General features: G+C 48.7%; 1 protein-coding gene across 2 annotated transcripts in view; it reads left to right on the top strand.

The window, feature by feature from the left end:
* Positions 1-23,922, top strand: part of NOC2L (NOC2 like nucleolar associated transcriptional repressor) — a 60,075-nt gene that overhangs the window by 24,947 nt on the left and 11,206 nt on the right. For both annotated transcript variants that reach the window (XM_072883847.1, XM_072883848.1), the window contains 5 exons: positions 1,410-1,523; positions 1,695-1,796; positions 6,674-6,817; positions 12,809-12,922; positions 17,930-18,065. In XM_072883847.1, the coding sequence (XP_072739948.1) occupies positions 1,410-1,523; positions 1,695-1,796; positions 6,674-6,817; positions 12,809-12,922; positions 17,930-18,065 (610 nt within the window). The remainder of the gene's footprint in view (positions 1-1,409; positions 1,524-1,694; positions 1,797-6,673; positions 6,818-12,808; positions 12,923-17,929; positions 18,066-23,922) is intronic.

Below are 23,922 nucleotides of genomic sequence, written 5' to 3'. Positions count from 1 at the left end.
TTCTTATCCCCCGATGGGGGTATCTGGAAATCTGCCCCGAATCAAGGGGTTTTTGCAGTTCTTACCATCTTTCTCCTGAGGTCTGCCCCTACCAGGCTGGGAAAGGGCATATTTGTATGGCTGCTCATTTTAGAAACCTTTTTCTCCTTCCTATATCACAGCTTCAGAGGAGGAGCAGCACAGTGCACAGGCTCACTGGGATAGTGTACCCCCTTGCCTGATGTCTGCCCAGGGCAGTAGGGACCAAGGCAGATTCTGGCTCTAGCTGGTTTCAGCTGAAGGTAGCTTTCCTGTGCGCCAAAGGTAGCCTTTTGGGGAAGTGAAGAATGGAAATTCTCATGGATTCATGTTACACTTCCCCCAGTGAAGTTGGGAAACTCCTCCCAAAAAGGAGGGAGTGGGGAAAAGGCTTTCACAGTTCTTGGTCTTGATTACAGTTGGTTAAGTTTTAAGGCAATAATGGCTCTTCTTAATTAAAACCAAACTCTAGATGCCACCCTGGAGAGCCAGTCACACACACATATGTAAACTTCCTCTCTATTTTCTTCTTTCTACTATGTAGACTTCATACCTTCTGCTTCAGAAATACTCTTCTCCCCAACCATTATCATTAAACAAGGTCTGGAAAAACACAAAAGCAAAGGTGCAGGTCTGCCTTTTGACATTACATGCTAGTCTACTGGGCATCCAGTTGTACTCTAGAGCTTGTGTGTGCTCATCATTTGGATGAGCAGAGTGCATGGTCTCCTCTCAAACTCTGGGAAGGGGCTAGTTTTTCTCCGTGTCCCTTGCTATAAAATGAAATGTGTCTACGGGGAATAATATGCACTTATTCAAAGGCTGTTCAGTTATAATTGGTACAAGGAATGCCAATAGGAAATGTGTTAGAATAGAAACCTTGCCTGGCAGGGGGTGTTTGTCAAAAGGACTTACTGGTCTCTCTGCTTCCTGGGACAGTTATTTCAGTGACAATAAAAGGGTAATGGATTTGGTGTAAGCAACGTTTAGTCTTGCTGTTGAAAAGCTCCTCACCTTAAGGGACAGCTCCAAAATACACCCAAGCTTTGTAGCGCAATCTTTCTGACCATTAGAAGCATGGGTCTGAGGAACAAACCTCTAGTTTCTTGTGCTGTTGCTTGTGTTGGTTTCCTTTTACCTCATACTTCTGTGGCACCTTTCACGCTCCAGTCTCTAAAGCTTCAAGTGTGATTGTTGTTTGCTCCCTGACTGTCTTTTGCTAGGGTATTTAGGAAAGCTGTGGTACAGTGATCAGAACAGGCAAGCAGGAATCAGGATTTCTGGATCATCTTCTCAGTTCTGCCACCAACCGCACGATCTTAGTTGAGTCATTTGGTATCTGTTTTGTTTTGCGGTATGATCATCTTTACACTCAGTTTTTTCTGTTGCAGGTTTTCCAACAAGTGGATTTCAACAAGAAGCCAGGACGTATAAGTGCTAAGCCTATAAACTTTGCAGTGATCTTGAAGCTTTCCAATGCCAACCTGCAGGAGAAGGCCTTCCGAGTAAGTGGAACCCCAGCAGCCAACAGTGCACAGCTTCTCTGTGAACAACGGAGTTGCCCTAGCAATATGCTTTGTGTTCCTGTCCTGTAAGTCTGGAGACTCATTTCCCAATCTGGGCACTGTAGGGTTTAGTTGCTATCTGATATCTCTGTTTCTGCTTCCTCTACCCAGGATGGACTCATTGAACAGCTCTATGACCTGATGCTTGAGTATCTCCATTGCCAAGCCTACAGTATTGGATTCCCAGAGTTGGTTCTCCCCACTGTCATTCAGGTAAGGTGTAAGATGCTTCTCAGTCATGCCATGAATGTGCACAGAGTGGGATAAAGTCATTTAAGCTAACGGTGAACTCAAGATGACCCTCACAATGTGAGGAGAGCGCCATTTACCTTTTCTTAATTATAGTTTTTCTTTGCATTTTGGGGAATTCTTGGGGAGCAACAGAGGCATCAGATCTAATTAGGAGGCTGAAGGTAGGTGAAAGTGGCTGTGGAGTTATCCCAAAGTGGGAGCCACTTTGGGAGCCAAAGTGAAACAGAGGGCTGCATAACTGCTGTAGAGGTGTGGTTTTGACTAGTGAACGCAGATGAGTTCTTGGCAATTCAGAGTTGTCTGAATTGTCTCAGAGCAGTACCTGTGCTCTGTGAGCCCATGCTTTTCCTTGCCTTACGGCCTCCCTCATGTGCTTTCCACAAGGTGGCAATCTTCCCTCCTTTCACAGCGTCTCCATCAGCTGGGGCACTTTCTCCCCAGGTCCCTCCGTACAAAACAGAGCAATTCCTGTCTCCATCCATCCTCCTTGCTGCACCTAACAGCAGTGCTGCAAAGTAGTCTCCTTTGCCCCTCCCCTGGCATTCCACGGTGCAGGGTGTTCTTCCTAGCTACTTCATGTTTACATACTTCATTATCTGCAATAAAACTGCCTAATAGTGCTGTGCATCTGGGTGCATAATCCTTCCGTAATACCTTGCTAGCATCTGGGTGCATAATCCTTCCGTAATACCAACTGAAGGTGGCTTCAATTTTGAATGAGCAGTGACCTCTCTTCTTTGAACAGTAAGATTGCTCAGTGCAAACATGTTGGAACTTGTTCCCTCCCTTCCTCCCAGTCCTCTCTATTTTTAACTCATAAGTGGCAGGTGTCACACAAGTTTGGCAGAGGGCTGCTGTCATATCCTCCATGGGAACACGAACCTCCGGTTTGCTTTGGTGTCTGCCGTGAGACCCTTTGTCTGCATGCCTTGTTTCTATGATGCCTCTGGTTGACATGGGAGCAGTGACTCGGTTGGGACCCACAGGCTGCTTGGGAGGCAAATCTCCTTGTTTCTGCTGTATGTAATAGGCTGGCATCTGTCAGGCGCATGACTCTTGGCTGGGTCCCTGCAGCCTGGCACAGGCCATTGCCGAGCTGGCAGTAGGCAGCTTTGGCTAATGTGAGCTGACAGGCACTCTGTGCTAGGAGAGCAGCTCCTGTGCTTGCTCTCGCTTTGCGTGCTTCTCACTTATTGGCAGTGAACAAAGCCCTTTCCTCTCAGCCAGCAGCTGTTGAGAGCATCGAAGCTGTCGGAGCCGATGTTCTAGCTGGAATGAAAAACGGCTGACGGCCCTCTGGCACCAAGCGCCCTGTGGCTTCCAAACACACCCTGGGACCAGCCTGTATTTCTGCAGAGAATTAATGCTATCAGATTCCTATTTGGCTGCCACTAACCACAGCCTCGTGGCGTCTGCTGGGCTGGGGTGCTGAGGTTAGCTTCCCAAAATCTCAGAGTCTTCGGGAAAGTGTGGGGGGGAGGCTTTTCTCCTGGAACGGTTCCAGTTAACTGTAAAAATCCATCTGTCCTGATTCTTCCTCCCCGATGAGCTCACGCTTCTCTCGGTGCCGTGTCGTAGGGGCTGTGTTCCAGCTGGCGAGGCTTGCATTCCTCGTCTTCTGGTCAGCGGCTTTGGGAGAAGCTAGGCTGAACTGCCTTCAAACTGAACTTTAAAACCTCCTTGCCTGGAAGGCAGGAAGCACCCAGGCAGATCAAAGGAAAGCAGAGCCAGTAGGGGCGGGAGACAGTTCAAAGGCTTCTGTTTTGCCCAGCCGCTGGGACAACCCCATGGCGGTCACTGCCTCCGTAGGCTGGTAAGGAGCTCAGAGCGCAGAGCCTGTGTGTCTGGATGCTTGGAAGAGACTGCCTCTTCCCTCCTCTAGAGCCCTGACAGGCATCACAGAGCAGAGGTAGGAGGTTAAAGGGAAAAATTGGGCAGGTGTCGATAAGGGGTAGGTGCTGCTGGGTGGAGGCAGGAGATGGCATGATCCTAGGCAGGACTTGCAGCTAGACAGGAGAGCCGCAGGAGGTGCCGGTTTGCCTTGCCAGCAGCCACTCCTGCTGCTCGCTCTCTGTCCCGAGTTGAATATTCCCTCTGCTTTTTGTGAGTGGGGGATTGGGCTCGATTTGGGTTCCCTGGAACACACACGCCCAGCTGCTTCAGATCATTTATAGCTCCCTGCGTCGTTTACAGTAAGAGGAGCTGGGTTTTTGCTGTGGTCTCTGCTGGTATAAACCATTGGTGTTGGCAGTTCAACAGAATCAATCCCACTAATCACAGAGCTGCTTAGCTAGGAACCCACATGAGATGTTAACGACATATATGTGCACACATATACATGCGTATGTTCTGAGTGCTTTTATTCTGGAAAGATATGGTTGTATTTGGCAGAGTGGAAAAAGGCATACACAGAGTCCCTTTCTCTCTCTCTCCTCTATCTTCTTTTACCTTCTTGGTTGTGTTCCCTGCCTCTTAACACAGGACTGAGATCTCATTATGTTTCGTTAATATCTGTGGCAGATAGTGGTGGAACTGTGAGGGATTGCAGGGGTAGGAGAGAGGAGGGGGAAAGAAAAAATGAAGGATACGGCTGTGAGAGCAAACACACAACACCAAACTGCACAGACAGAGCCTGAGATTTTGCAGGATTTCTGGTGACACTTCTGCAACAAAAGAAAAATAATAATGTATGTGGCAGCGGATGAAATGGATCTGGGGCTGCAGCTGTGGGGATCATGTGAGATAAATCAAATGACAAATGCATCTCTCAGTAGAGATAAATATGCAGCACCTATAAAAAATAAATATTTTAGAAAGGGGGGTGAGGGTGGGACAGGCTTCACCAGCAGAAGAATAGTTTTGCTGATGGTTTCTTTGTACTTGTTTGATGGGCTGTTTGCTTTGTGGAAAGGGGAAAAGGTGTTCATTTTAACTCACGTTTTTCTGAGTTGGATGTATGATGGCAGGTGGGCGTATGCTGGGGATAAAGGGACAAGAGAAGCCCCTGCTGCTAGGCAATGGGGGACATTCTCCATGTGTGTAACAGGCAGCAGATCCTGCAGCAATATACCCATCAGGAGAGCAGTATCCTGACAGAGAGGGGCTAAGTGTGACTGCTGCCTCTTGATTAACATTTAATACCTACCTACTTGGCATGTAAGATCAAGCCAACATGCAGGCTTGACAGGAGGGAGACATCTTCCTCCTTCCCCCAGCTCTGCCTTTTGAGGCAGAACATTTGAAGCCATAAGTAGAGAAGGCAGTACTGTATTTTCTGACTAGAAACCCTGTACCTCTATCATGATAGCATATGCAGATCCCAGCCGAGATGAAGGTCCCATTGTGGTTAACCATTTTCTTTTGCCTTGTTGGATCTCTTTCTCTAAATCAAGTGACTGTGTAGAGTGCGTGTGTGTATATATATATGGCTCTAGCAAAGAGCTTGGACTGCTGAATTTGGACGGCACTCCAGAGGCTTGTCTTGAAGTTGGTCAAAACTGTTAGCAGAGAGTGTAGTAAACTGGAATTCAAGCCACAAGTCAATCTGGACAGCCCCATCTCTCTTTCTGTCAGCAAAAGCGTCCACTGCTGCCTCAGCTTTTAGTTTGGAGGTGTCAGAACAGTGCAGTGGTGTTGGAGGGTGGTTTGTATTGGGAGGGGAAATCTTCTTTGGTGGGGAGAAAAGAGGTTTGCTTGAGGACAAGGCTACTGAGACTAAAAAAAAGAAAACGACACAAAAACGTGCTCTATTTGCAATGAAGTCTCATTGTCTGAGAGTAGTGAAGTGTGCTTTGGGTGCGGAGAGAGGGCAGGAGCGGATTCTCTGAGTGGGATGGTCCTTGTCCTTTCAGGCAGCAGTAGGGTTTGTGGTTTCCTGGCAGACTGGCTCTTGTCCTGAGGGTTACATATAAAGCCTTGGGTCTAAAAGAAAGAATTATCTACGTATATGCTGCACAACTTGTCCACAAAGAGGGTTCTTTTGTAAATTTTTGTGTGGTGGGCGTGTGGGTTTGCGCCCTTGAAAAATCAGTGGTGCCAGTTGGAGCTGGGTTGGTACAGTCAGACACGAAGCAAGCGTCACCCCTTGTGACTCTGCAGATCTCTCCTGACCCATGGCTCTGCTGCTGTAGCAGCACCAAGTTTTCCCACCGAGCTATGCCAAAGACCCTTAGTCCCAGTCCACAGATGCTTCCACCCCAATTTTAAGTCTCTTCTCAAGCTCTGCCTTCAGTCCCAGCTATCAGTCTCATTCACAGCCTCTTGTATTTGGTATTCCCATTCCAATATCCACTGGGCTTCTACAGTCTTAACCCGCAGGCACGTTTCCCCATTGTAATCCTGGCTTCCCTGTGCTTTTGGCCATCTAGCATCCACAGGTATCCACTGTTATTCCTGATCTCTGTGCATCTCGCCCACAGTCCCTCTTACTATTTGGCTGAGCAGAAGATAGTGATGTTGTAAGTACAGTGGTAGCTAGGAGCTGAGGCCCCAGAGAGCTAGACCTTTTTCCTGCTGGCTGCTTGAACTCCACTGATACATTTTTTTCAGAAAGAAGTAGTGTTAGAGGGTGCAAAGAGCTGTTTTTGACCAAGGCCCCTGTGCTGGATTGCGTACAAACATCTGTCCTGTCACTGCAACTCTTTGCATCCTCCCAGCACAGGGTGGCAGGACCCCCAGGGTTGAATATGGGTGATACATTGGAGTATGGTATGAATTGAAGGGAAAAGGCACCCCACGCTGTCTGTCACTGGGGGTGGGAAATGTTTTTTTGCTGATGGGATCTGTTTATGGAAACTATTACATTGCTTTCATTCTTCCTCTCGTTTTCCTCCTCCCAGCTAAAATCTTTCCTGAAGGAATGCAAGATTGCCAACTACTGCAAGCCTATCCGGCAGCTCCTGGAGAAACTGCAGGAAAATTCTGCCTACATCGCCAGCAGGCGTCAGAAAGCTACCTTCGGCGTGGCCAGCAGGGAGTCTGTGGTGAGTCTGCTACTTCTATTTGGGCTTCCTGGAAAGACAGTCAGACTCCGGCTGCTGGGGTTGAGCGGGTGGCAGAGGGAGGAGGGACGACGAGGTCATGGAAACGGGAGTATGTGGGGTGGGGCAGATGTTCACAAACAACTGAACTCGGCAGGGCTCTGATGCTATAGCTGGCAAGACTCTGCAGCCAAGAGCCTCATGGAAAACACAGTCCATAAATTATACCCTTCTATTATTTATAACACACACACGCATGGAAGCGCCTTGCTTTGCTGGGGCACCTCCTTTGCTGAGAAGTTTCTTGGGTTTCATCGTCCCATTCCTGATACATAGGTGCCAGTTTGTGCCTGAAGTGACGGGGGGATTCTGCTGCCTCTGTAAGTGTGTTGTTTCCTCCTAGGCTGTAGAGACCAGTCTCCAGCAGTGTAGAACCAAGCCCTCGCCAGACTGATATGTGGCAGTTCAGGATCCTGAGGCAAAACTTTCCCCATTTGCCTGGGCCCTTGTGGAGACAGAGCTATAGAATCAGGAAAGTTATGAGCCGTAAGAACTGTGATCAGACATCCTGGGCACTGCAGTTGCTTCTCAAGAGAGAAGCTGGTATATTCTTCTTTCTGCAGCCTAAGCATCCAGCCTGCTGAGAAAATGCTGGGCACATTCGACACCTAGAAAAGTTGCAGTGGCTCTGGGTGGCTCATAGGGCCTGTGGAGCAGTTGAGTTAAATGTCAGGATTCTACCTTTGTGACGAGATGAAGAGGAGTGACTCAGGTGATGATGGAGACCCCCCTCTTATCTTAGGAAATGAACTGTAGCACAGCTAGAAAGCAGTATATTAGAGGGTGTGTTAGCTAATAGTTGGCCATCTGGCTAACAGGCTGAGAGATGCTGCCTTTCTCCTTGTTTCCCCTGCTCCAGGAGTCTGCCTGCTCTGAGCCAGGTCCTCGTAGGGATGGTGTGGCATATTGTCAGGACATTCCTTTCAGTGTCCTTGCTTGAAGCTTTTTTTCTTTTGCTTTGCTCCATCCTTCTTTGGGGACCTGTTGACCTGACCTAAACTCTGAGGTATTTGAAATCCAGGCCCTGTGTAAATGAAGCCAAAGGGAAGGAAGCGTTGTTAATGAAGCTTTGTTTGTGTGTCCTTTGGGTTGAACATTTTATCTTTGCTTTTTATCCAGCACAGCAGCCTTTGCAAGCCTGATAGCAGGTGAACTGTGTGTATGCGTGCCTCTCTGTGTGAGACGAAGTAGTGGGTCTGACTCTTCCTTGCCTGGCAGGAGAGAGGTGAAAATATCTCTGTCTGCAGGGTAATTGATGGGTCAGAGTGGTCTCTCTGGCCACATGGTATCATCGGAAAGTGTGGAGTTCTGCATCATTGAAAGCTCCACCTGTTGGCATGGAGCTGAGCACAGAGCAGAAGTTGCAGTGCAGACTCATTTGTCTTCAGGCACTAAGGGGCAGGGACTGCAGGAGAATTAGCCTTTGAAATCCTGTCATATCAATGCTAGGACACAGCAGCGCTATTCTGGGATTAAGGGCTTGATGGTACTGGGTTTGAAGTGACTAAGTAGTCTTTGGTTCTGTAAATGCCGTTCTGGGTTGGACTGTTTTGCTAAAGGAATTACACTTCCCGTCTGGAGTGAAGTGGTTAGGGTTTTGTTGTTTTGTATTTTTTGTGGGCAATGCTGTGACCACCCACCCACTCTGCAGAGGTAGAGATTTCAGCCTCTAGGGCTCTCCATGAAACAGATGAGCTGGAGAAGGCCGTTGGCTAAATAAAACAGGGTTTCCAGCAACTCTGCCACTGTCTGCTTTTCCCACAACTCTGGCTGCAGTCCCTTGTGTAAGAACTAAACGATTATTTTAACATCTTGCTGCCTGTATGTCTCCTAGTTGACATTGGTGCACCTGCCCTCCCAGGGACATCTGGGTGGCTGAGTACCGTGAATCAGGCAGGGTTGCCTCTGGAGGGGCAGCACCGGGCAGCCGGCCTTGAGTAAGGGAGGAGGTTGGTTAAGGGAAGCATGCACCAGTTTGCCAAGCCTGTTTGGAGACTGTTCTGCCGTTTAAGGGGACAGAGCAACAGTGTAAAGTGCTGCTCAGGGACGATGCCTTGTTTGTGCAGTCTGTATTTTTGCACTGTGGTGTTGTCCTATAGGAGAAGGGAGCCTTTCTCTTCCTTTGGTTAATGGGATATCAGTGCTCCTGGGAGCAGAGGAAACAGCCCACTCGGTACTGCTGTGGGCTGGAAGAGCCGTAGTGATTTATCTTTTGTGCTCAGAGGGCAGGTCTTGTGCCCAGGTGGCCCTGCATTTTCCCCCTACTCCTTTGCAAGCAGAGGCCAAAGCTCACACAGAGACTGGGCTTCCCAGAACGATTTGGAGTGTCCCTCGAGATCTGGGTTTAGTTTGCCAGGCCATCTCCAAGCTATGTGGGGTATTGGCATTTCTCATGAGCAAACGCTTCCAGAAAAGGGAAGGGAAGGAGAGGGGTGAGGGGAGGGGAGGTATTTACATGTCCCCCTTGCCAGCAAGAGCAATTGAAAGCAAATGCTCTCTGGTATTCACATCCATGCGTTTGTGCCTGCTCCACTGTAGGGAGCAGAGCCCAAATTCTGAGCTAATTCTTCCATGCAACATGCTGAAATGCAGCTTTCATGGAGGGGAATTACAGAGAAATAGGTTTAAATGAGGGGAATAAAGGTTGTGAATGTGATTGGATCTGCGCTCCTGAGTAGTGGGCCTGGTTTAGAAAGCTGGATTTTACCTAAGGGTCTATGTTATGTAATTTTAAAGAAGAAACAGCCTGGGGATTGAACTTTGCTGCTGCTGGGGGAGCATGGTGGTGCAGTGTTTAACTTAACGTGGACGGACTGTGGAGGGATCCCTCCTTGCATCCCAGCAACTGGGGTATGGAGGGATAAGCACACCACGTGTTCAGCCTGACTTCTTCCACCTTATTTTAAGGTTGAGAACTTTACTCTTTTTTTCTTCTTTTTTTTTTTTTAAGAAGCAGGTTAATATTTGAGAGTCAGTGCTTTTTTGAGAGTACAATGCTAATAGGTTACTATACTAATTAAGGTCTTTGTGAGGGGAGCCAAAAAAAGTGGAGCCTGCAGCTGAAGTTGAATCCAGATGCATAGTGTGCAGCTCTGATTTTAGATTCATCTGCACCAGTGTGGGCCCTGGACTGGCCGGGGAAAACGCAGGGAAGGAAAAGAGCACACCAGGACCCGCAGCGTGTGCCGAGCTGCGTTACAGCTCTGTGGCTCCCAGGCAGACCTTTGCACTGAGCTGGGGAACCTTAGTTTAAGAACCATGCAGCCCAGCAGGCTGTTACGCTTAATGAAATGTGAAGTGAGGGAATGAGCTGATGGAAAGCATTGCCTCATTTCCATGGGATTTCCAGATCTTCTGCATTCATCCCCATCTCGCATTTTAGATGGGAGGCTTTTCTGGAGAGTGGGTGATGATCTTTGTTACATTTGTACAGTTGCTAGCACTGTGGGATTGATCCATGCTGGGTGTTGCCCGACAGCACAGTGATGCAAAAGCAGTAATAGAAGGAGAATTGCAAATGATTGAAGTGGGTGTGATGGCATCCACTCTCTCAAAATTCCCGTTGAGGTGTTCTGACTAGAAAGACGGGAGTGTTTTAATGGTCTTTTTTATCTCTGGATTCCAGCCCACTTTAAAACCAAAAAAGCTGTATCAGACAGAACAAATAGAGTTTTGCCCTCTGTAGGAAGACTCTTTCTCAGAAGCTGTCCATACCAAGCAGCATCAACAAATTGCCTGATTACAGCTGGCAGCCCGATATGAGCCTGATCTATAAATGGGGTGACTTTGTACTCCTTGGGAATTGCTCCTCTTGCCATAGCGGTGGGTCAAATCGACAGTAAAGCTGTGCTGTCTGCCGGCTGGCGTCTCCGCTAGCGAGTGCTGCTGGAGTCGGCAGTACATCAGCTGCGCTTTCAGTCAGCCTGCCGGGGAGGAGACCGGAGAGCAGACACAGGCTCCAGCCACGCAGACCTGGAGCCGTGTTACAAACAGTCCCGTGGGGGTTGTGAGTCTGGGACCCGTGATTACCAGAAAGGGCCTGTTTGGCTTGATGCAGTATTGATAGCGCCTGTTGTAGGATGCATAAATAGATTCTGCGCCATTAGAGTGCAGGTGACACAAGCTGGTCGCCATAAAGTTCGGCTCCTGGTGCCAGCTGCAGAGACCACAGATCATCTCCACTTCCCTCCCAGTGATGGGCCAAACCAAGAGCTGGCGTAGACTGATGTATTTCACTTGACAATATACACTGAGTACTTGCTTTTTTGTGTAAGCTGGGAGCGCTGCGCTGCTATCCATTGCGGACATCTGCTCTTTCTGTTTTCTTGTGCGTACGCTGCTCTTTAAACAAACTTTTTCACGCACCTTAGCTCACAGGCTTCAGCCAACGCCCCATAGCTCCCTAGTTTTGGGGCTCAGCTCCCCAGAAGCAGTTGATTTGGGATCTGCTGAAGAATATTTCAACTGCTGTTGTGTTTTCTGCTGTGAAGATGGTCTGGCCTTTTGTTCCCACCCTCAAACAGGAGCGCTGTGTACACACAGCTGCCCATACAGAGCTTTGGATTTGTTCTCAGCCCTGGATTCAGGATACTCTTTGGATCTGTGTTGACCTTTGAGTGTATCTATGCTAACCTTTGTTCCTGTTGCTCATTTCCTTCCTCCTTCGCCTGTTTCAATTCCTACTTGTATGTCATGTCTTTCTGCTTACCTTAGATTGACTTTTTACTGTGGGCTAATGCAAAGCCTCTGGGCACCGTGGTAATCCAGTTAACAGGTACAGTTCTGTGTGGGTTTTAAGTTAAAGGGATGTTGGCAGGTTAAGAAGAATGTATTTTAATGTGACATACCACCTCCCCCCTTTCAGCACTGATATGCCAAATGATTGAAGCCTAAAAGAATTTTTAACCATCTAATTTGCTTCCCACCATTTACAGTGTTTGCACCTCCTTATTCTCCCTGCTTGGACAGCGGAAACGGGCTCGGCATTTCTTCATGCTCTGCTCTCTCAAGGTTGGGATGAGTCCAAGACCCTGCAGGGGAATGTTTGTTTCAAAAATAAACACTTGGCTGTAGAACAGGGGAAAAAGGCAATCAGACATCTCTGGTACTTAGGCCTTGTAAATGCTTGCAGGAGGTTTTTCTGAATTAAAAAGCAAGAACTGAGCAGGTGATCGAATGCCCCTGTTGAAGGAGCAGGGGACAAATTTTTGTCCTCCGATCTGTCCCTTTGATTCCTACCTTCAGGTTTCAGTTGAAGTAATTTCTTTTTCATTACAGTAGGCTGCATCATCTGACTTGACACTTGTCAGTGTCTTCTCACTAGAGCTAGAGTAGAAGTGATATCTTAGTAGAGTAATAGTGTATCCCAGAAGGCATTGAGCTGATTTTAGGAGAGCCTGTTGTGAGTTCTTAGCAATTCTGAGAATCAGGCCTCTTCTAGAAGGGAGAAATAGGAATCTGGGAACCCACATTTCAGGCCACCATGCTGAGAAAATTTGGTGATCTTCCATAAGCTAAAGCATCTTATGTACCACCATATAGATGCTCCTTTATGAGGACCTTATGCTGTCCTTCAGTGCCATGGGTATCCTGTGCTTTGGCATTGCATAAATAAGCTGTTGCACTGGCCACCCTGTCCATTTCATCTTTTGGCTTTCTTTGATCTCCTTGCAGTGCCCAAGCATTGCTTTACCTAAGGAGAGTTGTCAGTCGCACCGCTCCTGACTCAGTAGTTGCTTAAATGATTGTGCCTGAATTCATGCTTAGTCCTGCTTGCATTCTTAGTCACGGTTGCCAATTTCCTACCCAGAAAATGGGAAAAGGTGGTTTGGGAAAGGGTCTTAACCTCTGCTCTTGACTCCCTGCGTTTGCCAAAGTTGTATTGGAAAACTGCTTTGAAAACCTTTCCTAAATTTGCATCCCTTCTCTCCACAGGAACAATGGGAGAAGCAGGTCAAAGAGGAGGGGACACCTCTGAGCAAGTATTATACTCAGTGGAAGAAGCTAAGAGAGAAGGAGATACAACTGGAAATCAGCGGCAAAGAAAGAGTAAGAATGAAATGCCTAACTTACTGGACATCATCTGTACCATGGGAAGACAAAGAGAGCCATGTCCTGGCAACAGGATGGTGGCTGGTTTGCTTCACTGGTGTGAGCTGAAATTGGCTTGAGCTGTGTGAATGCGTAGGCTGGGCATTCTTGGAAAGAGCATGAGTGTGGCTGGACAGCAGCCTAGCCCATGTCTTCAGCTCCCTGCGGGTTTGTCTTGCTGGGATCTCTAGGAGCAACATCTGTGTCCTCTGCCTGTAGCCTCTTCATTTGCCCAAGTTAATAGAGGATAGGTGAGATAGGGCGAAGTAGCGCTATGGTAAATATCCCTCTGTCCCTCTTTAGGCTCATGCCATTCAAGACCCATTGGTACAGCAGCCTTTGTAATTCAAGGCTAGGAAGCTGAAGACAGTAGTGATAGAGTAATTGTGTGTACTGGCAGGGGTAGGTTGGGTAACAGGTTCGACTGGTCTGGGCAACTGGGGCAATAGCCTTACTGTGGATGTTACTTTTGGAAGAAGCATGTGATGTAGTTTTGAAGTTTAGACTGTACACACAGTTCCAGTTCTGTGTGTTCATCCCCACCTTCATGGGCCTTCTCACATTGCTTTAGGCAGTTTGCATCGTTTCTTGCAAAGTGCATTGCTTTCTTGATAGTAAAACAGGATGGGTTGAGTTCGTGTAGGCCTTTAGCTCTTTTTCCAGCTCTGCAGAATGTGACTGGATTGCCATGCTAAAACCTAACTTTGCAAGAAAGTAGGGAGGGGAAGATGCCTCTCTTCTTAGCAAAGGGAATATCAGAAATGTGTTCTGTTTTGCATTTTCTTATTTCACCCATGTGGGGGTGGCTGGTTGCGAGGTGGGACTTGCTGTCTGGACAGAAGTGCTCAGACTGCCATTTCCCACATCTCCTGTCCAAGGGAAGGCTCCTTGGCCACTCCTCGTGGCACTGCGCTCCAGGATGCAGAAGGTGGGGATGGGAGCTTGCTTACATTAGGAGTCTAAAGGAAAGCTGTCTCAATGCTAATGCAGTGAAAGTGGCTGAGCTAGGCTCTTGGCCAGGGAGCAGGAAATAGATATAATTGGTGTCTCCAGCGTATGGTGGGGAACAATTAAAATAATCGATGGGACATGAGGATGATTGGCTCTGAGCCAAGTCCCGGAGCATGGTAGAAGACCTGGGAGATCCTAGAAATGCTCAGTATCGTATACCAGCCTGAGATAAGGACAGGAGGCTGAAATTCCCTGGGGCAGCCATGCAGAGGGAACAAAAATCAGGCTTGTTTTCTGTGCAAACCCAGCAGGAGAATGTGGCCTTTGCAGAAAGGAAACTGGGGGGGCTAAAAAACATCAAGAAGTGATGGCTGTGAGTGGGGCTAATCTCTTGCCCAAAACTGGCCCTGCTGGTATGAGCTGACGCTTTCCTGGTACTGAAGCAGCTATCACAAGGGGAGAGGAGATCAGGCCTCAGTTGAGACAAGCCCCCGTCTCATGTTAAAGGGAGGAGGAGAGCTGGAGCTCCTTGGGGTGGCCAGGACCAGCTGAGGTGGAGAGCCCTCCTTGAGGGGGATTGCTTTCCTTTAGCAAGGCTCCAGAGCGTGACTTCTGAAACCAGGGGAAGTCTGAAGGGCAGTGACAGGGACTTGTTTTCTCTTGGAGAAAGTGGGCTGAACAGATAAACTGGAGAGAGAGACAGACTTTGGAGTTAGCTTTCTAAAAGGTCTGTGGCTGCCTGGCATCTTTGCTTGGTGAATGGGGCTGTTGTCTCTCTCGGTGGGGACCGCTAGCTTAATGATGCAGCATTGTGAGCCCCAGCAGGAGAGTGAACACCATGAGGCCCATTAGGGCTGGGAAAATCCATGTCCCGTTAGCAGCCATTGGGGGGGGAAAATAACAGAAAAAAATCAGCCTGGCTCTCAGCTGCTATGAGCTGCAGCTTGCCTTATATAATAACGCTGACCCCGTCTGCCCACTCCATTTGCTTTTCCCAATGGTTTTTAATGGGATGTAGACTAATCGGCTTCATGAGACTCAGTAGATAGTAACCCTCTAGCTGGGGATTAAAAGACTGGCCCCCAAATTACCTAATTACTGCCACTGCGTGATGAACATAGGCTGTATCTGTGAGCTGTGGCTCAGTACCAGTCTCAGTCGTTTGCTTTGTGATCACTCCGCAGCTAGTAGGGTTTTCTGGTGCCTTTATTTTGAGGTGCCCATCTTGAAGGCACTCCTGTGGAGTCTCAGAAACTTGGAGGCAGCACAACTCGGCAGGATTCAACACCAGGTCCTTTTTAATATGCTCAGGTTGAGTTCAGCCAGTACTGATGTCACCCAAAACAGTAGGCTGCCTTTGGAAATGGGGACTTTTCCTAGGCAGTGTGAAAATACAAGGAAGTCCCAACTAACAGCTCCCTGCTGTACATGTCCTGCGCAGGATGCTGAAGAAATTTTTCACAATGTTGAGATAAGTCTCTCTCTTTTGCTCCCTTGAATTGGAGAAGTTTGGAGAAGACTGTTCCACATCATGTACATGAGATATTTTACTCATACACAGCTCCATTTCTGCTTTAAACCTAGTAAGTGACGTGTTCCATGGGAACATCCAATGCTCAGGATGTGTGAGGAGGGAGAGTAAGACCTTGGATGATTTTTGCATTTCATTTACTACTGCGGAGCAGTAACAGTGACCAGGGTCATGGAGAACAGGACTAGCCAACAGGGACTTGGGTAGTTGATGTAGTTGATGCAGCAGTTGTTTGTTGTCAAAACTAGGTTTCTGCTTCTGTTTGTGACACTTTCAACCTCAACTATTTCAGGTTTAGGCAGTGCCGGACTCCTTTTTAACTGCTGCTGTTGCTAAAGAGCGATAGCTACCAATGCTGCAGGTAGCATGGCTCTTGGCACAGAAGAGGGCTCCAAGGTGCTGCCTGTGACTGGGAGACCTCCAGAGTTGGCTCAGCCGTACTGATGACACGCCACAGGGTACAGTTCCTAGTACCTGCTGGAGTGACCGTCTCTGGGACATGAGACGCCTTGACCCAAATGGAGCTACTGAGGGAGGACATGGTGGTCCAGGTCTTGGGCTGCAGGAAGCACCGGTGCTTCTCCCCAGGGCTGGGATGATGGCAGCATGACCTGGCTGAGGCACTTTCAGGGGCGAGGAATGTATAAATTGAAAGGGATCAGATACAGGGACTGTGTCTGTGATCGCAGCCTAATGCTGGGTTAGAAGCATAGTTGCTGATATATTTTAGCTTCTGAGACCTTTGTGTTTTATTTCTGGACCCTGTCATTGAATCAGTATTTCTGGAGCATCTCCCTCTGTCCTCCCACCCTCCATGAAGTTATATGCCAGAACAGATGAGAGGAGTGAAGCATGAGCCTGTCTTGTCGACCAGAACTGGTAGGGGCTAAGGAAAATGTTTTCACCATAGCAGCTCCCCTGCCCCACGACGGGGCTTGCTGGAGCATAACCCCCCTAGGCAAGAGGATGGTTACACTATGTCATTAGGTCAACTGAGGGCAGCCGTTTGGCAGTGACGCTGGATTGCTGCTCTTGCTGCGTTTTGCTTCCCAAGTCTGTTCTCTGGCATGCAATGACTGCTGTTTGGGAAGCCAGTCATGTACCGCTTTCTTCATGCGTCTTCCCAGCACAGAGACGGCCCAGCAGGTCTCTGCAGGGCCGGTGGAAGGAGAGGCATCTCATAGTGGAAAAGAGCAGGTGGGAAGATGATTTAAAATTAGGACCCTGCAAATGGTGGTTGGTGATTTGCTCCCTTCTCCCCTTCTCTGGCCAGCTTCTGACTTTCCATCCTGGTGCTGCAGGTTATTGCTTGTAAGTGCTCAGCTCCCAGAATCAATATTGCCCAGCTGGGGACCATAACCATGAAACAGGCTGGGAGAAATTGCTGGAATTGGCTGCAGGAGCAAATGCGCGTCTCCGTGTCTGTCGTTGTGTCTCCCCCCCATCCCCGTACTCTCACTCTTTTTCCTCTCTCTGCTGAGAGCTGTCTTTATATATAGACTGTGCTTTGGTGCTATTCCCGCTGGGGGAAGCTCGCAGGAGGGTTGAAGTGGATGTGGTCAGAGAGGAGTGTGTTGAGGGGTGGTCTGACGGGTGGGAGAGAGCAAATGAATTATTACTCACAGGGTGAATGTTTCCAAGCAAGCTAATGTGTGCTAATGCATGAGTGCTTCCCAGGAGGTGTGCAGCCAGGCACGGGCAGCGGGCAGCTGATGTTCAGAGAGCACTTGGGATTTAATTTGCATTCTGATTATCTTTGCCCTGCTGGCCTGAGCCCTTGCAAGTAAATCCTCCCCCTAATCCCCCTCCGGAGAGGTGTAAAGAGCAGTGAGGTGGTGTCGATTGCAAGTACTTAATGGCATTGATATTGCCTGTCTGCAGCAGCAAGGCTCTTGGCCCATTGATCTCCTTAAGGGCTAGCAACGGGGGAAGTCATGGTGTAGACAGACCTTAAGCATCTTCAGCACCTTGCCATTTAACTGTGCTGAAATTTGCAGCCAAAAAGACAGTGCCTTTGCTACAGCTGTCACAGCTTGTGGCGTTGGTGGAAAACTGCTACTTCAGAGATGACCAGCACAGTCTGGCTTGATTGTGCTTGGCTGCCCAAGCTCACAGGGCCTGCGTGGCTTTCAGTCCAGAGATCTAGGACAGACAGCTTCTCATGGATGTCTTGTATTTTTATCCATGCTAAGGTACCAGCAGTAGACGGCCCATTAGCAAAAGTATTTTATTAGATAAAGATCAACAGAGCAGTGGTGCTTTGCATGTATCATTCACCTTTGTAACTACTCACAAATCTATCTGTTGCTCCCCTAGTTGGCAGCAGGCAGACCCAACTGTTCTTGGCAGTGTGGCTTACACATACTGGGCAAAGCCAAGTTCCTGTGTTTATAATGCTTTTATTTAAACATATAATGCTCAGCATTTTATGTTTAAAAGCACAAATTAAGGTTGTTCTTACTGTTGGTTTTGTTTTTTTCCAGCTTGAAGACTTGAACTTCCCAGAAATTAAGCGTAAGAAGCAAAATGAAAGCAAGGAGGAAGATAAGAAGGAATTCAAGGACCTCTTTGAGCTGGACAGTGACTCTGATGAGGAGAATGCTGGATTCCCTATAAAAGGTATGGGGCTGGGGCTGGGCATACCTTCTCCTTGTCCAGAATTCTGTATGATGTGGGTCAATACAGCCCTGCCTGAAGGGGGATGCATGCTGGCCATGTTCGGTTCAAAAGATGTACTGTTAGGGAGAGAGAGCACAGGGTGATGATGCCTTTTGGAGGCTTTTTAACGTGACAGACAGAAGGTAGTTGGGAGGCTTTTATCTTTCTCTCCCTCTCCCACTTTGTCACTCCAGCCCATTTTAAAGCCTTAGTCCTGCATTAGTCATCTTCTGTACAGGACCCATACTCTCTTTTCCCCTTAGCACCTTTCTTTTGCCACAGACACTGACCTCAACATCATAGCCCAGGAACCAGGGGATGTTTGGCTGAACACAGACCCTGCTTTCAAAGGCTTCAAAGTAGCAGCCATGGTTCATATTGTAATTCCCAAAGAGTGAGTTCTCCTTCTTGTGCGTATAGCCTGTGCAGGTTCTGGGCTGAAGTCTCACCTTGGAGAACATAAAAGTGTTTGCTGCCGCCTTGCACTGTGAGTGGAGGTGCAGAAATCCATGTTTTGTTTTTGTACCTATAAAAGAGGAGTAAGAATGTTGTCCTACCTGACAGCATGCTGGGTCTTTGCTGTATACGTCATTGCAAACAATAGCTATCATAGGGGCTGGCTACCAGAACAAGGATCTTTGATGGAAGAATGGTTATCCTCTCTTTGCATGCACTTCTGATTTATTTATTTTATAGTGACTGATGTTGCAAGTATTCTTGATGAGCCAAGAAAGTCTAGAGCCTCTAGAGAAAATGGGGTGATGTCACTCTCTGGCTGTGACCACGAGGGGGCCACAGTAAATTGTGGAACCTGCCTGAGAAGTTCACCACATAGTTTGAGGAAAAACTTAGATGTTCTTTTTGTAATTTGGAATGTTTGGGATATCACAGGTTTTCTAAAAGCATTGTCATTCATATAGTAGGGCGACGTGCAGGAATACGGAGTTTTCTTGTTTGGACATTAAATCTACGGATAAAGTCCTACTCTGTTGTGCGCATTGTAAGGGTGAGGATAAATCTTGAGACGTACCACAGAACCAATGAGCATTGTCTCCCTCGCAGGCACCTGTGACACAGGAGGAAGAAAAGGTTGGAAAACTCTTGTTTGATAGCTTGAGGTTGAAGTCTGGATTTTTGTAGGTGACCCAGCAAAGCATGGGAGGAGAGCAAAAGTGAGCACATGACCCACTGAGGTACTGAGAGATCAGCGTGACATCAAAATGATTTGCTGAGATATATCCTTGAGATCTGGGGTTGGCCTGCCTGCCATATGAGTCAATGCCTTAGAAGAATCCCAGTGGCTTCTAAAAAGGCAGTGATAACTGCAGTTCAGAAGGCAGGTTGCTGGGAGCCAGGGAAACCCAGGGTCTCTTCCTGTGCCTCCCAGGAACTGACTTCATGTACGCTTGGGAGGTTTCTTGGACTGATGGACTTCTGGATGTACACTGGGATCCTAACGAGGCATGTCTGTGGTGAACGTTACTGACGATACGACACAAGGTCTAAGGTAGCTGTCTGTCTGGCACCTAATGTACGCAGCTTCTACCTTGTTTCTGGTGCCTGCTCACTGTAGAAATCTGCTGAATATAAAGGTTTGCAATCTACTTGTTAGGCATGGCTTTTACCCCCCTGCCTGTGCAAGTGCTTGTGACATCTGTCCATGAGGTTCTTTGGCAGCTTTAAGGGGCTGACATATATTGTGAAGAGAATGCAAATGAGGACTAAGGTCCACGTGACATCAAAGGGCTCTCCCTACTCTGTTTGTATGAGTCCCAGAGCTGCGGTATCTAGTCTGTGGTATCTAGCCGCTGAGCATGCATCAGCACTGCAGTGTCAGTAGTGGGTCTTGCCTTCCAACATTCCTGGGTCAGCTGCCTCTCCATAGCCTTTGTTCTTAGTAGGGTGTTTTCTGGAGGGAGGGAACAGGCCCTGAAGGCAGCTTCCATCTCGAGCAACTGCGCTCAGCCCCGCCATGGGTCCTGAGGTGCTGGGTGGAGACAGCGGAGCACTGGGTCTGTACTGTGGCACGGGGTGAAGTCCCCTCCAGGCAGTGGTGTGACTCCGCAGTGGGAAGGGGACAGGGAACAGGGAGGCTGGGAAAAGCGCCCGTGTCTTGGGAGATGCATACAATGAGCTCTTGTTCTTACTCTGTGTGGGGTGTGAGATGTTCCCAGCCGTGCTCTGCATTCAGTAACTGTCAGGGCTGGCTGCAGATGGAAGTCAGAGAAGCCCGTGCTTCAATTTGCTGCAGTTCCCTGTCTTTGTGGCCATTGTTCTACCGGGTGGCCAGAGGCAAGGGAATTTGGGAGGCCCTGCAGCTGCTGTGGCCCGTGTATTCGCTTCTTTACCTGTGAGGTTTGAAGGCATAGCCATCTCCTCTCTTCAAATAAGGGAGAAGGAGAGTCTGGGACAGTGGAAGGACTTTGGTTCATCTTGAATCAGCCTCAGACTCCTTCCAAGAGAGACATGTTGAGCAGCTGATGGCAGAAATCTAGGCAGGAAGATAAGACTGCCCTGGATGGACCTTCTGGGAGAGGAAAACAAGAAATATAGCTGGAAAACAAGAAATATAGCTGAGAATGCCCAGCGATGCTGACCTCCTTGAAAAGTGATAGGGAGAGATGTGATCCAAGACAGGTTGGTGCTATGAAAGTAACTGTGACACTGTTGTGTTGTGGGGATCTGGGAAGCCCGTCAGAGCAGATCAGCCCTTCTGACACAACACTACTTCCAGACGTAGGCAGGAAGAGATGGGGCTGGTGGGCTATGCCCTCCCTGCTCTGGGAATGGAAGCAGGGGTTTGGGAATCGTAGAATGGTTTGGGTTGGAAGTGACCTTTACAGGGCATCTAGTCCAACCCCCCTGCCAGAGCAGGGACATCTTTAACTAGATCAGGTTGCTCTGAGCCAGTTCCCTGGCTCAGAGCCATGGAGTGCCAAGGCTGATGTGGGAAAAGAATAGGAGGCTCACTGGAAAGGTCAACCGTACCCATAGACATCCATGCTCTCCTCATTAGCAAGGCTTAGCGGTGGCACCCAAAACTGTTCAGAGTTCTTACTGGAAAGAGCCAGTTCCAGAGTCCTGGGGATATGTAGGTCTCTGCAAAGAAGGGGGAGGAAGGGAGGGAGTTCTGGAAAGGAAGGAATTCCCTGCCAGAAAAGTCCTAGCTAGACAGTTGCAGTGGTCTGTTGCTGTAACGCATCCTCTTAGGCAACCCCATGGGTTAAATCTGTGAGGATGGTTGCCCTGGTCTGGAAAACTCTCTTCCCCTTCATGGTTGCTACATAAAAGTCTGGATTTTAGAACCTGCTGCTGGTGCAGCATCATTGTGGCTTTCTGGTGGGATCTTGGGTGTGGAGGTGTAGTGAAAATGGCTCCCATCTCTCACCAACCACAGCATTTGGCTTGGCAGAATCTTTCCTGTGTTGACAGGATGTTCTTCTTCCAATTAGTAGTTGTTTTGGCCTGCCGGGTCCCAGACCAAATTCACAAGAGTGGAAAATTGCCTGCTAAAAGCCAGGAAATCATCAGTTTTCTGTTATTTAGCCGCTGTTCAAAGCCCCCCTCACCTTTTCTTTTGGTTTAAATTAAGTGTTGTATCAGTGAAATGTTGATTTCAGTTTACACTGTCCCTAATCTCTCTGGAAGAGGGTAGGCCTGGAGAGCGGCTAGAGTTCTTGGGTTAACCATTGCTAGTCAAAACATCTTGCTCGTTAACTAACTTCTACCTCAAAGACCTTTGTATTTCTCAGAGCAGAGCAGGCTTCTGAAAGAGGTCTTTCCAGTCCCAGGCAGGGAGTGAACGGCACGCTTCTCCCAGACTGGGGGGGTTGGGGAGCTCCCTGTTCTCATGGTTTGCCGTTACTCATTCCTGGGGGGCCAAGGGTAGACGATGAAAACTGTCCCTGCGCGTGGGAGGGGGGGTAACGTGCAGATCCTCTTGTCCTCCAGCAGCACTGGTGCAGTTGTGCATTACCTTCCCTTCTGTTCGGAGCGTCCCCCTCTTGTCCACCCCCACCTCCACCATTTTCAGCTGTGCTGTAGGCAGAGGAAGGAGATTTGCTGCATCCAGCCCCAGGCACTGCTGCAGGAAATGGCCGCCAGCAGTTTGCAGCTCGAACAGCCCTTGGCCCCGGTCTGTGCTGCTCCCAGATGGGAACCACCCGCCCCTGCTCTCCTCCGCCGGGGAGCAGGAGCAGCATCTGGCAGAGGCACCTCCTCCAGAATCCTCCCGGAACAGCATCCCTCGAGCAGGCAAGGAGGGGCCGCTGGGGACTGCCCTGGAGTTGAATAGGAAGCATCCTAGATTTTCTGGAAAGTAGGAGAAACTGCGGCATGGGCTGGGGAGCAGATTCAGAGGGGGTAGGTTCCTGTGGGGAGAATCGGTGTGGGCATAACGTTGTGGTAGTGGATTCTCACAGGGCAGGTGCTCCTGGAGGGATCCTTGGAGTGGTTCAGAGGTGAAAGTCAGCTCCAGCCAGGTGTTACAGCCTTGAATCTTTCTGCCCTTCAGCTCCAGGGCTGCACTATAATTGCATGTGTTGAGGAGAGGGGTAACAGGCACGTGCATAAAGATGCAGGTGCAAGCTAAACACCTGCAGTGCTCTCGCAGTATATGGAGATACCAGGGAAGAGGAACAAGTATGTTCGGGGCAGGGGAGGTTTGCAGGGCGGTCAGCAGCATCAAGATGTTCTCAACTGAGGATTGCAGAGACCGTTTTGTTTAATATCCACTGATGAATCTGTTGGTTCCCTGATTGTGCTGGATCCTCGTTGTTAATGTGGCTTCCACAGCATCCTCTGGTAACACGCTAAGACAAGCCACAACTTTAACATAGACGTTATTTGAAAAAAGCATTTTTTTTGCTTTAAGCCTACTGCCCACTGAACTCGCTGATCAACCTTTTGTGCTAGCTACAGCCATCAGCCTGCTTTAATGGACCACGTAGGGTCCAGATAGATAAACCCTATCTCTTAGGCCTGTCTTCTTCTGAATCCTAACCCCAGTTTTGCATTAGGCCAGAGATGAAAGGCTGGTAGCAGGCCACCCGCTCCCCTTGGCCCAGGCCTTCTTCCTAGTCCTTCAGGTCCTGCAGGACCCAGCAGTAGCTAAGCTCTCTGATCCTTCCTTACCTTAACCTTAGCCTTAGCAGCCTCACAGCAGCCAAAACTGTGATAAGCCCTTTATCTTTGACAGCAGCAGCCTTCTCCCTAGCTCCGTAAGCTTTGCAGGTCTTCAGTCTCTTCTTTCCTGAGTCCCAACCTGGACTTCAGCCTTTGCTGTAGGCCACAGGTCCCTGGTAGAAAAAGCCTCCCACCCATCTGAACCTTCATTCTCACTTCTCGGGCCTTGCCGAATCCGCCAATGAATGAATGGACGAATCGCTTCTGAATCCTAGCGAGACTAGCAAGAACAAACATTTCTCTGTCTGCTGCCACGTTTATAGAAGTCTTATTGGGTCTCTTTGTGGTTTGAGCCCCCTGCTCTGTCGATACTGGCACTTCTGTTTATTTTAGGGGTTCCTGAAAGAACGGAGAGTCCTTCTGACAAGGTGACGCTGCCTGGTGGCTGTCGATTTCTGGTTGCTTTGTTTTGGCCTACACCTGGCTGTGGCACAGCCCCACCAGGGAATGAATTGCAAGCGGTGTATTGATGCATGCAGCAGATATGGCTGCACAGGAAAAGGAAGGAGAGTGATGAATTTGCAGTCATTTTTTTTAATCTTGTGGATCTGAGGGGAGATTCCTCCCACCTTGTGCAGGTGGAGCTGAAAGCTGCCTGCTCATTTCGGCAGGATTGCACACCCAGGGCATCCTC

Source organism: Ciconia boyciana, chromosome 19, assembly GCF_034638445.1.
Source record: "Ciconia boyciana chromosome 19, ASM3463844v1, whole genome shotgun sequence".
NCBI lineage: Eukaryota > Metazoa > Chordata > Aves > Ciconiiformes > Ciconiidae > Ciconia > Ciconia boyciana.
This window is presented reverse-complemented; position numbering and strand designations above follow the sequence as displayed.